General features: G+C 51.0%; 1 protein-coding gene across 42 annotated transcripts in view; it reads right to left on the minus strand.

Moving 5' to 3' along the window:
• CACNA1C (calcium voltage-gated channel subunit alpha1 C) overlaps window positions 1-13,480 on the minus strand; it is a 735,566-nt gene that overhangs the window by 571,498 nt on the left and 150,588 nt on the right. For all 42 annotated transcript variants that reach the window (XM_047742048.1, XM_047742037.1, XM_047742034.1 and 39 more), the window contains exons 2-3: window positions 10,442-10,763; window positions 5,806-5,911 (exon numbers count right to left, since the gene is read on the minus strand). In XM_047742048.1, the coding sequence (XP_047598004.1) occupies window positions 5,806-5,911; window positions 10,442-10,763 (428 nt within the window). The remainder of the gene's footprint in view (window positions 1-5,805; window positions 5,912-10,441; window positions 10,764-13,480) is intronic.

Consider the following 13,480-nt stretch of genomic DNA (forward strand, 5'->3'; position numbering starts at 1 on the left):
GTCAATTCACCTGGGACCCCCAGGGCTGCCACAGAGACAAACCTGAGCTAGTAACCGGTCTCTTTTTTACATTTGTGAACCCTCTGACCTTTGCTGCTAAGGCTCTACTCCCTCAGGTTTCCCTCCTAACCTCTCAGGCCAAACCTTTGTCTTGTCCTCCATGGCTCCTTTCACTCTGTCCACTGGGCGGCCGCAGCCTGGGACACCAGTTCCTCTTGCTGTCCACCCTGCCAATGCTCCAAGCTGGGCCTGTGGCTTTTCCTTCTGTCTTCTCACTCCTCCCTCTGCAGCACCAACCATCTCCTGAGCCCCTAACCCGTATCTGCTGCCTGTTGGACACCTCCATCCACATGCTCCTCAATAACACAGCTCAAATTGTACCCCTCAGTGTTTTCCCCTTAAATGTGACCTTTCTCCTGACATCCTCCTGGCTAAGGGCAATCACATCCTCAGAGTCAGCTCTCTCTGCTTCTTCTGCAATATCCAACTGGTCACAGGTCCAGGGAAGGTTACCTCCTAAATCCACCACCCTCCTCTCTATCCCTGTCACAATTATCCAGACTTCTGCAGTTTCTTTTCTTCTTCACAAACAGTGAGACCTCCATCCAAGCCAGCTTCATTATGCTGCAAAAGCACCCTTTCCCACATATACTCCCAGACCCAGCCCTCTCCTGCTCTGAAGATCTTCAGGAACTTCTCATCACCTGCAGTTAAGTTCAACTGCTGGCGCGGTCCAGGAAGCCCCCCAGCACCTGGCTCTTCTCTTCTCATTCACTTGAAACTCTAGTCATAAAGGGCACAACCCTAGGGCTCTTGCACATGTGTACCGAAATGACTCTTTCAGCCTGGAAATCCCCTCTTATTGGGAGATGCAACTTAAATATGACCTCCCATGGGAAGCCTTCCCTTATCCCCTTCCCAAAAGCTAAATGAATCCATGCTTCCTCCCTGACACCCTGACCTGTTATAAGACATTTCACTATTTGCAAACATCTGTATGTTTATCTTTCCTGTCTGCTTCTTGAAATATCCCAAACACCGTGCCTGGCTCTTGGCATGCATGTTTGTCAAATGACTGAAGGAGCACAAGATGGACCCATGGAAGGAGATACCGGAGGCAGAATACAAGGCAAGCAGTGACTGCAAGAGTCCAGGCAAAGGGCCATGATGGCCTAGCGGGGATGCTGTCCATGGCAGGATGGTAACACCACCACCACCCCCACACGGAGCTCTCCTCATGGCACTCTTCTAAGAGCCTTAAACATCTTACCTCATTAATCCTCACAGCAACTTATGAGGTAGATATTCCCATTTTACAGACAAAGAAGCGAAGGCCCAGAAAGTTCACACAAATGACTTTGGAACTAGAAAGGAAGCTAAATGTGATGGCCCTATCTGAATCTGCTCGATGAGCATGGTGAGGGGCAGAAGGTGTTCAAGGTGACTATGTATGACATCAAGGTTGACAGAACCAGTGACTAGGCTAAAGGCAACGGTCAGAAGCAATGTTCATGCATGGTTTCTTTTACATTCTTTTTTGGAGTCCGGTTGTGTGAGGAGAGGGAAGTTGAGTCCTACGTGGACTTGCCTGTCTGAGGGGTCTGCGGGACATCCTGGCACATATCACTATGGGCCAGGACCGCCCTGGGCGTTTCCTGCCGGCTGCTGGCCCTTCTCTGCCCCAGAACCCTGGGCGGAAGCGTGACTTCCATCTACCAGGCTAGGGATCGGAGCTTCAAGAAGACAAAATAACTCCACATGAAGACCCAGATTAAGAGACAAAGTGGTAAGGCCAAGGCATGGACCCACATCAGCCCAACGAAAAATTTAGCACTATCCAAAAACCCAGTAGTTCCCAAACCTGACTAATCCTTAGCCCCTTAACTCCAGCCCAGTAGGAATTTTTCAAATGCATATTCCCAGGCCTTGCCCCAGAACTACTAAATCTGAATCAGATCTACCCACACACTGGCATCTTTCTGTTGAGGTTATCCAAGTGGTTATATCAATCAGGGCGGTCTCAGGAGTTACTGCCCTGGTCCATGGGCCCCTCTAATGCAGGAAACACTAGTCCGGGCCTTAGGGAAGCGCTCAGAGCTGGACACCTAAGTTTAGGAACAACTTAACTAGAAAGGGAACATAAAATTGTAGAAGTAGCTGAGCTCACCAAAGGGAGACCACAAAAAGAGAAAATAAAAGGACCAGGACAGCGACCTGGTCAAAGTTCCCGTAGAAACAAGACTAGAAACTAGAAGAAGCAGGGAGAGAGTGGGAAGAGATAGGAGGGGACTTAATAGTAACTCTGTCCCAGAGCCAACAGACAAAAAGTTCTACAGAGGGCATCTCACAATATGAGATGCTGCAGGGAGAAGGGAGAAGAGGAAAGCCCAAATCACAAGGTTCATATTGGCTACATCCGGGGAGCAGAATGATAGCCTGGCCTATAAGCCAATGTGGGTTTGGCTTCATTGGTTGTTTCAGGGGTTTTCTAATGCCCCTTGGCCACCAGGTCAGTGGCCTTCAGTGTCCCAGGGAAGGTATGACGCAGTGGGATACAGAGAACAGGAGTCACACATGGCTTCAGAGTCCAAGGAGTGTAAGCCAGGGCACTGAGGACAGTCTGCATGACCACGGGGGGCTTCTGCTGTGCCACCTTGCCCAAACAAAGATCCCAAATTGGTGAACCTGGGAGCATCAGCCAGGAAACAAAAACGAGTGAGATCCTGGGATATGTCCTTGAAAGGGGGCCCGTGAAATCTTCACCATGTCTCCATTCTCACAGCCCCAGCATGGCCAGGAGAGGTCTGGAGCTACAGAACAAGAGACCCCATGTTGGGAACAAGAGAGCCCACCGCCTGCGTGGACCAAAGACCAAGGCCCCTCCAGGAGGGACAAGGCCACTTCAATAGTGTGGCTCAGCCACACCAAGAACAGCATGTCCCCTTGGCTCCACAACGCAGTGGCCCTGAGCTACAACTCCCGGAAAGGGGCTGAGAGCCCTGACCTTACAGAGGTGAGGTTTATGGCTGCAGGCAACAGGAGTCACAAATCAGGCAGAATGGTCAGTGAGAGAAAAGCAAAAACAAGTTGCATTTCTTTCCCTCCTGAGTTTGCCAACTGAGATCCATATCTTTTACTTCTTAGAGATGGGGACAGAACACAGAGAGCACGGAGCTGAAGAGAGCAAAAACAAACTGGCCGAAGTAGCAAATGCGTACTCTTCCTGAAAAAACATGTCAAGATTAAAATTTTAAAATTACATATATATTAAAGGAAGCTCGGATAGAGCAGAATTAGGGAAGCATGTGCCTATGTCTTTGTGTGTGCCCGTGTGTATGTCCGTGTATGTCTACGTATGCATGTATGTGTTTCTGTGTATCTGTGCATATGTGTATGTTTGTGTGTCTGTGTGTGTCTATGTCTGTCTATGTCTGTGTCTATGTGTGTCTGTGTGTATACATGTCTGTGTGTGTATTTCTACGTGTGTCTGCATGTGTCTCTGTATGTGTCTGTGTGTGTCTATGTGTGTTAATGTGTCTGTGTATGTATGTCTGTGTCTCTCTGTATATGTGTATCTGTGCGTGCATATCTGCACGTGTATCCGTGTGTGTGTGTGTGTGTGTGTGTCTGTACGTTCCTGTGCCCTCATGTGTGTCTGGGTGTCTGTGTGTGTTTGGACTGGGGATAAAGGAAACATGAGCACACTTCCTTCCCTTAGTAAGTCACTGGCCAAGCTGTGACTTGAAAGAACAAGGAACTACTCTAGCAATGAGAAGCCCCTTTCCAACCTTGCACCCTCTGTTCCACATGCCCCAAATTCCTAGTAACTTCACGACAAAGTTCGCTAGCTGTCCCCATCCCCTCTCTCCCTCCACCTATGTAACCTCCCCCCTCATTTGTAAGGAAGAAAAGAGCAACAAGGCACTGACTGGGAGGTCTTGTGAGGCCCTGGTTTTCATGCCGGTGTTACTCTTTTTTTTAAATACAGCTTTACGGAGGTATAATTGACATACCATAAAAGTCACCCCTTGTTAAGTATATGATGCCAGGATTTTTAATGCAGTCACACAGCTGCGCACCCAGCTTCAGAACACCTCCATCACTCTGCGGTGGGATTTTAAAAATCCACTGCCCCTCCAACAGTCTCTGTACCTGGCAACCTCCTCCCTAGCTCTGGACTAGGTCCAACACAGCCCCTCATGGTCTCCCCAGCCGGGCCGCCCCCACCAAGTGCGAGCTTCCCAGCCCCAGATGCAGCCAGCACAGGCTGCCCTCTCTGAGCAGCGCCTCCCCTGCCCCCCACTGCTGCTAATCCCCCAGGGAGCTGGGCCAGAGGGGCTGAGGCAGAGACTAAAGGCAAACCCCCTAAAACTCTCTGTCCACCTTCCCCACTGCTGTTGCCTGGAGTCCACCCAAAGCCTCACCGTCTTCAGAACAAGACACAGAGTCTTTTTTTTTTTAAGTTGCAGATTAAGTGCGAAGCTGCGGGGGTTTCAGGAGGCTGGGAGAGGGGGTGGACATGCAGAGAAGGACAGCCCATGGAAGGTGCTCCTCCTTGAAGGGCCATTCGGGAGACACTTTTGCTTGTACTTATTCTGACACAGGAAAGATTTCTTGCCTGTTAAGAGACAAGGTCACGCCTCAGAAGGCCATGAGGACGGCAGCAAGGGCTCCGCCTGCTGACTCTGGCCGTGTCATCCCTTGGAGCTCCCGGGCCAGCTCTGGAACCTGTCCCTGACACGCCGCCCCAGCCGAGCCACACTACCTTACTTGGTGTGGAGCCAGGCCTAACTGACTGGGGAATGCAGCAGAGGAGTTGAAAATGTGCCTCCAATTCAGATGCTGAGGGGACTAAAGAAAAATGTCGAAGGTTAAGAAGCAGAAGAACGCCATCCAGAGCCAGCAACAAGGGAAAGGAGAATTTGGTAACCCTCCTGCTTCTTTTCAGAATGATCTCATCAGACAGTCCCATCTCGCTAATTAGAGGAAGGTGCTGATGATGGGGAAAGATGCATTTGGTGGGAATCAGGGGAAAAGTTATGGTGTCTGCAGGAGAGGGCAAGAGAGACAGGCTTTTCCTATGGCCTGTGGCAGAGGCATCCCGGACTGCCCCGATTTTGCCAGCTGCATTCCAGAACTCTTTTCCTCCCATGCCCAGACGGAGCAAAGGCCTCTGTAATGACTTCACGCTCGGCCAAAAGTAAACACACTCCACGCTTTTTCCATGGACAAATTCTAACCCCGAACTGCCAGCAGCACTGGATTCCCAACAATCCAAACGGAAAGCCGTCTTTCCCAAGAAAATAAAACCTCGTCAACTAAATAATGCATCTTGGCTGCAACAGGAAACTTTCCTAAAAGCTTCCTAGAAATTGCTTCTTGCGCAGTGATACTACAGATCACCTGAGCAAACCCTACCAACAGGACACCATCGCTCAAAATAAATACAAAAATGATCCAAGAACAAAAGCTTGCTTCTGCAAACTCCTGCACGTGCAACTTAGGCAGCACATCTTGTAGCCTTCGACACACACAGACACGCACACACACACACACACACACACACACACACACACACAGCTCACCACCACCTAATTGAAATATTCTTCCTGAAAATGGGCTGTGATAAGACAGGTGCTGATCTGAATAGACAGCAATAGCACTTGAGCTCTGAGGTTGGCAGCACCCCTGCACGTGTCGCACGCACATCTCACTTCTCCCCACATTCCACCTGGAATCCGTGTGATCCGAGCTCGGTCCTCCACCGAGGGAGAAAAGCAGAGAGAGACGGGATAGTCGACTTACCAGGTTGGAATTGGTGGCGTTGGAGTCGTCTTCTGGAAAGGGAATATAGATCGCTAAGGCCACACAATTGGCAAAAATAGTCAGTAAAATAATTATTTCAAATGGTCTGAGGAAGAGAGTTAAGGAAGTCAATGCTGCGGAAAGCACAGTGAAACAAACATACACATACATATATTTTTAAATGAATCAAAGATTCCTAAGAATTTTGTTTTAACAATACATTCCAAGCCCCTTGTATTCTGAAAAGAAACATATGCCTTTTTAAGTGCTTCTAATGGGTCCCCGCCAAAATTTTTCCTAATATGTCAAAAGTAGTGGAGGCCAGTCGCGTGCCAGAGTAAACACAGATTTCTAAAAACTTTTTTTCTTCTTCTTTTATTTATTTAGATGGCATTGGACTTCATTTTCCCCCGTGTGTGCTTGGGGTTGCTTCTACAGAGCAGGGTCTGCTCCGGTCGGGACGGGCAGTCCCCCCGACACCCCTTCTCTTGTGGTTTCCATGCTGCCCCCGCCCTGGGGGGGACTTGAGCTGGGGGGTGGGAGAGGTGAGACAGAATTGAGGCAGACTTGACGTTAAGATTTTCCTTTGAAATTCGGAGATTTACTTTTGAGCTTTTAATATGAAGTTGGGAGTGGTTATTCTTTTCTCCTACTTTATTTCCTGACACCTTCCATGGAACCTGACGACGCCTAGACGCTCTGGACCCTCAAGAGCGTGGCAGCCTATGTCCTGTCCTTCAGGGCAGGGACACCATCTTTCCTCCAACCCTCTTCAGTCTGTGGAGGCTCCACCTTCAGGGGCCAAGCCTTATGTTCTATCCTTATGTTCTTGACTTCTGTTGGAGTGTGCTGGGATCTGGAGGGACGAGCCAACTTCACTCACTAACAGCCATGCACTTTGTGAGGCTCTTGGGCCCAGATTTCTTTATCAAAATATTGGACAGAACCCATTCTCCAGGGAAAGAGGAGTTAATATGATACTGGTCCCTCCACCCTGCACCTACAGCTGAGGACCAGAGAGGGGAAGCTTCAAGGGAAGGCCAGTTCATGGTCTTTGGACCCCATATTCCCCAGCACTGCCCTGTTTTCGGCCTTGTCCATGGAGCCCAACAAGATAAGGAAGGGAAAGAGGATGGAAATCTCTAGAAGAAGGGAACAACTTCCTCTCCTAGGGAAATCTGTATTCACGAAGTTAATGAACTGAAGCAGGGAGAGAGACCTTAGAGATCATCTCGTCCAAACCTCTGAGGCCCAGAGAGCCTGAGAAACTTTCCTGAAACCCCACAGCGGGTACTTCCCAGTCACACCTAGAACCCTGAGCACAGAGTCCAGCGTTCACTCCCCCACCGTGAATAGCCTCTGACCTACGTTAACAGGGCAACTCTGGGCCTGGAAGGCACATTGGTCATGGCTTTAGCCGCTGTGCTGGTCATGGAGCCCCCTCGGCCGCACAGGTGTAGCCGGGGGTCCATTTACTAGCACACCTCATGAAGGCTGTCATTTTCTGTGTGTGCCCTGATATCAGGAAGATGACGTGCAGTCTAACCCCCTACTTGACAGATACAGAAAACAAAATAACCTCTCCCAGGTTCCACGCTGACCAGTAGCAGGGCCAGGGCCAGAACCAGACCTACTGACCCATCTTCTCCAATAGGCCATGCTGCCCCTTGAGTTGACCAAGGAACCAGTAAGGATGCTGGTGGTGTTGAAGACGGTGACAACAGCAGGTGGGACAGTGGCTGACACCACTGTGTGGTGCTGGGCCCTGCTCTGTTCCGCGCAAACCCCCGAACTGAACGTGCAGTTACCATCCCCGTTTCTAACGGAGGAGACAGAGAGGTGAAACGCTAACTTGCCCAACGTCACATAGCTTGTGGTAGGATGGGATTCAAACCTAGGAAGTCTGGTTCTGAAGTTGGAGTTTGCAAGGACGACTTACTCCTCACTGATCTCTAAGCTGATCTCTCCTGATGTCACTCTGAAGCATTTTTAGAAAGTTCATACTTTAGACCTCCTACCACGAAACTCCTACCATAAAACTTCTTCCCTCCTAGCCAATTCCCCACCTGTTTACGAAAGTCCCATTCTGTCCAGGGGCTGGTCGGTTTCATTCCCGTCGTCTGGTCCCTTGTGCCCCCCCCCCCACCAGGGCTACAGCACATTGGTTCAACTGAGTCAGACCTCATGCACCTGTCCTCAAATGTCAACTCCTTCCTTCCACCAAAGTGAGTGGCGGCTAAGCTTGGGTGTTTCTTACATAATCACTTCTACACCTTCCCCTAATCCAGGCGACCCATCCATCACCTTATGCTAAAAGTCCCTGGCTACTGCTGGAGACGATAATGTATAAAGAAACCAATCAGGCAGATAAGAAAAGCCACGAGCTGCAAAGTGGAAGAGAAGCCAGGTAAAACCTGGAAACGTACTGTGTCACCCTGTGACAGCCAGAGCATTTTTTAAACTGTCTTTCCTTCTTAATGACAGCATTGTTCTCCACTCTTTCCAGGATCGCAGACAGGCGAGTACACCAGACCACCTCCTGACCTGTCCAGCTATCCTTCCAGGGCAATGTGGGAACGCCATCCACTAGCGCTGTGGAAGCTGGGCCTGCTTCCTTTCCTGCAGGAGGGGAGGGCACATTCCCCCAGTTGGGGTGGCACAGCCTGGCTAACACTGCTGCTGACTTGGTCAACAGACCTTTCACAAGTCCCTGCCTTGGGCCCCCTGTGGCTCTGTGACTCCATGGACAGTGCCCCAGACACCACTATTACAAAGCCCCCGCTCTCCCATACTCCCCCTCCTGCCCTGTGTGCTGCTCTCTCCCCTCTTCACTTCCTCCCAGGCCAGTAAATCACCACCTGCTGCTCCATTCTGCACAGAGGGCTGCCTCTAAGGGAGCTGTCCATCCCAGGAGGGGAAATCAGAGCTGATGAAGTTAACTCACACGCACGGAACACATCCCCTGACGTGTTTTTCTGAGCAGGCTCCCACAGGCACAGACCCTGCCGCCCTTGCTGGTTTCTGCCACTGGAGATGAGGAAATGGAAGCTCTGGAGATTCCAATGACCTGTGACCACTCAGAATACAGGGGGCAGCACCATGATGGGGCGTGGCCCAGGCCCCAGATCCAGGTCCCTCCACATCCCTGTGGGCTGGACAGTGTCCCCTGAACATGTACCCTAGTACGTCTCCTCTGTGCTGTGGGTGCATGGGGAGGGGCACATGCATGGACTGGGGACTTGGAGAACCTGGATTTAAAACCCAGCTCTGTGAGTTGCAGGCTGTGTGATCTGGGCCAGATTTTCAGCTTCTCCAGGCCTCAGTGCCCTCCCCTTTGGGGAAACCTGACCCACATGGGCCCCAGCTCTCCCACTGCATGGTTCTGATGGAGCCGTTGTGACAGCATCATGCTGGGGCTGCCCAGAGCCGGGCCTCTGAGCCGGGCCTCTCACCCGGTCCTCTGGGAACAGGAAGCCTGCCTAGCCACTCAGGACAGACGGCCAGCTCTCCAGCCACCACGTGGCTTATGCTGCCTTCTCTTAAAGTTACCTTTTGAGTTGAGGGCTTCAAACATTTACAGAACTGACGTTTCTTGCTAAACAGAAACTCTTCCCTCCTGAGCCATCTTCTTTGGCCTTTCAACCTACTAAAGCTCTTCAATCTTTCCATGGAAGCTCATGGATAACATAGAACCCTCCCATCCTGAGCCCCAGGAGACATGATAACCCGCCTGAATGAATTCTTATTATGAAAATGCCCAACACTAAGTCCCAGAGTTCTAGTCCCATCTGTCACTAACCGTATGACCATGTGGGGCCCAATGTCATCACTGGGCCAAGTCAGGGCTAGACCTACTGACCTTGAAGATCCTTTCCATCTCCACCACCCCACAATTCCCATGATGTTAAGGGGCCTGTAATTCCATAGTGAGAGCCTGGCCCTTCAAAGTCATTTTCTCAGAAGGGCCCACTCACCGGGTAGACATGCAAAGTGGACCTGCGTTTGAAACTGCAGGCCAGTGCTCTCCACTTTGGCTGCCCGGGAGAATGACCTGGAGAACTTTCGTATATGCCTGGGTGGGGCTCAGGCACCTGTGTTTTCTTACAACTTTCCAGACATGCCAATGTGCAGCCAAGTTTGAGAACACCTGCTCCTAGGCCTTGAACCAAGAGCCAGGGTGGGTCACTGACCACTGCCCTCTCGCATTTCTCGGGCTCCCTCCTCCTACAGAGAGCGGAGGTCACAAAACTACACCAGGCCCATGACACAGGAGGCAAAGAAGCCTAGGGGGTAAGCAGCACGTGACCGCTATTCACCCACCACACCGGCGGATCACGGGACAGGCTCAGCTATGTTAGATGATATCTCATAACCTCTCAGGATTGCTTTCTCAAATGCGGCTTTTGGGATGAAAAAAAAAATATATATGAGGAAAAAAGACCCTGCTTGTCACTCCAGCAGATCCCTGGGCCCTATCTCCAGACATTCTGATTCATTGAGTCTTGGGCAGCACTGAAAAAACTGCGTTTACACAGCGCCCCAGGGACACAGATGCAGTGGGTCAAGGAGCAATCATGGGGCTGGCCCCTCTGGGGCTCCCGGGGGCAGCCCGCCCAGGCCCAAGCACAAAGGATATTTCCATTCGACGATGCTGATGCACGCCCTCCTGATGGGGTTCTTCAGAGTCAGGCAGAGCAGGGCGCGGGGCGGGCGCGTGGCCGTCGTGCTGCCCTGCTTCTTGGGCTTCCCATACTGCTGCCGCTTCCGCTGCGTGGAGCTGACCGTGGAGATGGTTGCGTTGCCGGCGCTGCCCATTAGCTTGGCCTGCCGGGCCGCATCAATGGCCGCCTGCCAGGACAAGGCAGCCCCCGGCGTAGGGATGTGCTCAGGGGCGAGCCCCGCAGCAGCATTGGCGTTCATGTTGGCATGAGCTGGGCGCGGGCTCCCATAGTTGGAACCTGCAGGAGCAGAAGACAGAGGATGGCAGTTACTAGGGAGAAAACAGGAGAGTTTGGAAAAGGAACCCAGACTCTCAATTAAAAAAAAAAAAAAAAATCTTATTTCGAACTATTGCGAGGGCCTGGGAGGCGGACCACGCAAACATGAGTGTGTGCTGCTGGAAAACAAGAGTCAGGAAAACTATTCTTGTCCCAGTTCGGCTGTGTGACCTTGGGCATGTCGCTCCTCCTCTCCAGTCTCACTGACTCATGTTAGGCGACCAGACAGAGGAGATGTATGCATTATAGCATACATGCATGGCACATGTATGGACCTGGAAGAACGGAGCAAGTGGGAAAAGGAGGACACGGAAAACAGTACATATGCAAAGTGATCTGTCGATCACATTTGTAAGAACACACAGAAATAAGGGATATGCATTTAATATGATACAATGGAAAATTGTAATTCATTCAAGTCTCTGCACCCAAGTTCCAAAAATAAAAATAGTATAATGAAATGAAGGCATTGGACCAAAGTTAGGTCACCTCCAGGTACCTCAAACCCATCTGGGCAATGAGTGTTGGTTGACTAGGAGCGGGCTGAGGGCTGTGATGGTTTTACATTATGTCAGTAAATCCTTTGACATTCCTCCCATTAGGAAAGAGGATCTATGTCCCTTCCTCCTGAAATGGGGTTGGTCTTTGGTGACCATCCCACCAATAAAGTACATAAGAAATGACAGTCTGTGCCTTTCAAAACAACGCTGTGCACGCTCTGAGGCTGCCATGGGGTGAGAAAGCCCAAACTAGCCAACACAGAGAGCCCATGTGCAGGGAGAGACTCCCAGCCACTCCCCAGCTGCTCCACTCACCATCTGACCGCAACCTCATGCGAGAGCCTTGAGCAATTCCTGACCCCTAGAAACTGTGGGAGGCAGCGAGGTGCTTACTACTACAAGCACTTTGTTTTGGAGTGATTCATCATATAGCATTCGATATCGGGGAAAGGGAGCTGTGCATGGCTGGGATTGACAGGGTAGGGTAGAGGGGACACAGGGAGGAACCCTGTTTGGGAACCAATAAAATCCAGAGTAGAGGCATTCACACTTCTCTGGTGTAAGGGCAACTGAAGCCTTCAGGACGGCCTCTAAGACTGCCCACTTGGGGGATGCCTGGGTGGCTCAGTGGGTTAAAGCCTCTGCCTTCGGCTCAGGTCATGATCCCAGGGTCCTGGGATCAAGCCCCACATCGGGCTCTCTGCTCAGCCAGGGAGCCTGCTTCCTCCTCTCTCTCTGCCTGCCTCTCTGCCTACTTGTGATCTTTGTCTGTCAAATAAATAAATAAAATCTTAAAAAAAAAAAAAGACTGCCCACTTGGTGGGCCCTCCCCCGTCGGATCAGCTGGATGCCTCACCTTAGATCTTCCAAGGTTTACCCATGATCAGCTCAGCCTGGGCCCAGGCAGTACCCCAGAACAGAGGCACGACATTGAGACTTGTCACCTGGTCAGGTGCAGCAGGATCAAGAGAAGCAGCAGAGAACGGGGTGACAGTGTGGGCAGAGAGTCTGGCATCTGATGCCACATCAGTTGCCCAGAGAACCATGGCTGGAGCAGGTATGTCGCTTCCAAGGCTCCCCACAATGACCCTCCCCTCTGCTCTGTGTACACAAGGCTCTTGCAGGGAAACTGCTGGGCCCAGAACAAACTGCCTAGGGGAGCCCATCTCTCTCCTTGCTGCAGCTCACTGTTATTCAGATGAACACCTGACACCTCTCCCAGCCACCCCTCCCCACCCTTATCTTGGATCCATCCTTCTATGTTTGATCTTCAAGATGACTTTTGCTCCCCTTGTGACCTGTCTAGACACCATCACCTCCACCACCAGCCCTGTTGTCCTCCACCGGGCATCAGCAATGACCTGGCTTAGCCAGACAGGACGCAGAGACACTCTGTCCTAGAGATGGACCCCAGCAACCTCATCGGGCTCCTGATCTAGCCATACCCTGAGCTTTCTGGTTATATTACTTAAGTAACCTAGCTTAGGCTAACTCAAATTGGGTTTCTGTCCTTCGCAACCAAAAAAGACCTGAAGAATGTGCTTGTTCAATGCTACAAAGCTTGTACCTGTCTGGACTGTCATTTTTGCTGAATTCCAAAATCTATGTCCTTTCTATCATCACACCCGCAACAGACAATAAATAAGTTTCGACTCTTGTGCCAGCTGATTGACAGGACAGACTAATATGCTGGCCCTAGAGGATTCTAAGACTTCTCCATGTATAAGAGGAAAGTATGTCATGATAGATTAGTGATGTCTGCCATGGGTACAAATGGTAGGGAATGGTATCACAGATGCCACGACTTTACCAGCCCTATGTGATACCAAGATGAGCACATCAGGTCTTCTTTAGTACCAGCTGGCCCACTGTCTTCCTGTCCCCTGACAGTTCCCTCCTGCACTATTGCCATCTGGTCCCTGTAGCATTAGAGCCCCGCCCCCACTCCCCCGGGCCCGGAAAATTGCCTCTTTGCTAGACTCAATTCATGGCTATATTCTCAATGTGGCACGGGCCCCTGTCTCACGTCTATTCCATCCTCCTCCCCTTTCCTCTGCTCCAGCTGCTCCAGGCAGCTGCTGCACCCCTGGAGGTAAAGCATTTTACCCAGAATGTCAGGATCATGGAGAACCCAACACTTGCTACGAGAAGTCCTCTCTCTCACATACCTTGTCGTTA

This window comes from Lutra lutra, chromosome 8 (assembly GCF_902655055.1).
Source record: "Lutra lutra chromosome 8, mLutLut1.2, whole genome shotgun sequence".
Lineage (NCBI taxonomy): Eukaryota > Metazoa > Chordata > Mammalia > Carnivora > Mustelidae > Lutra > Lutra lutra.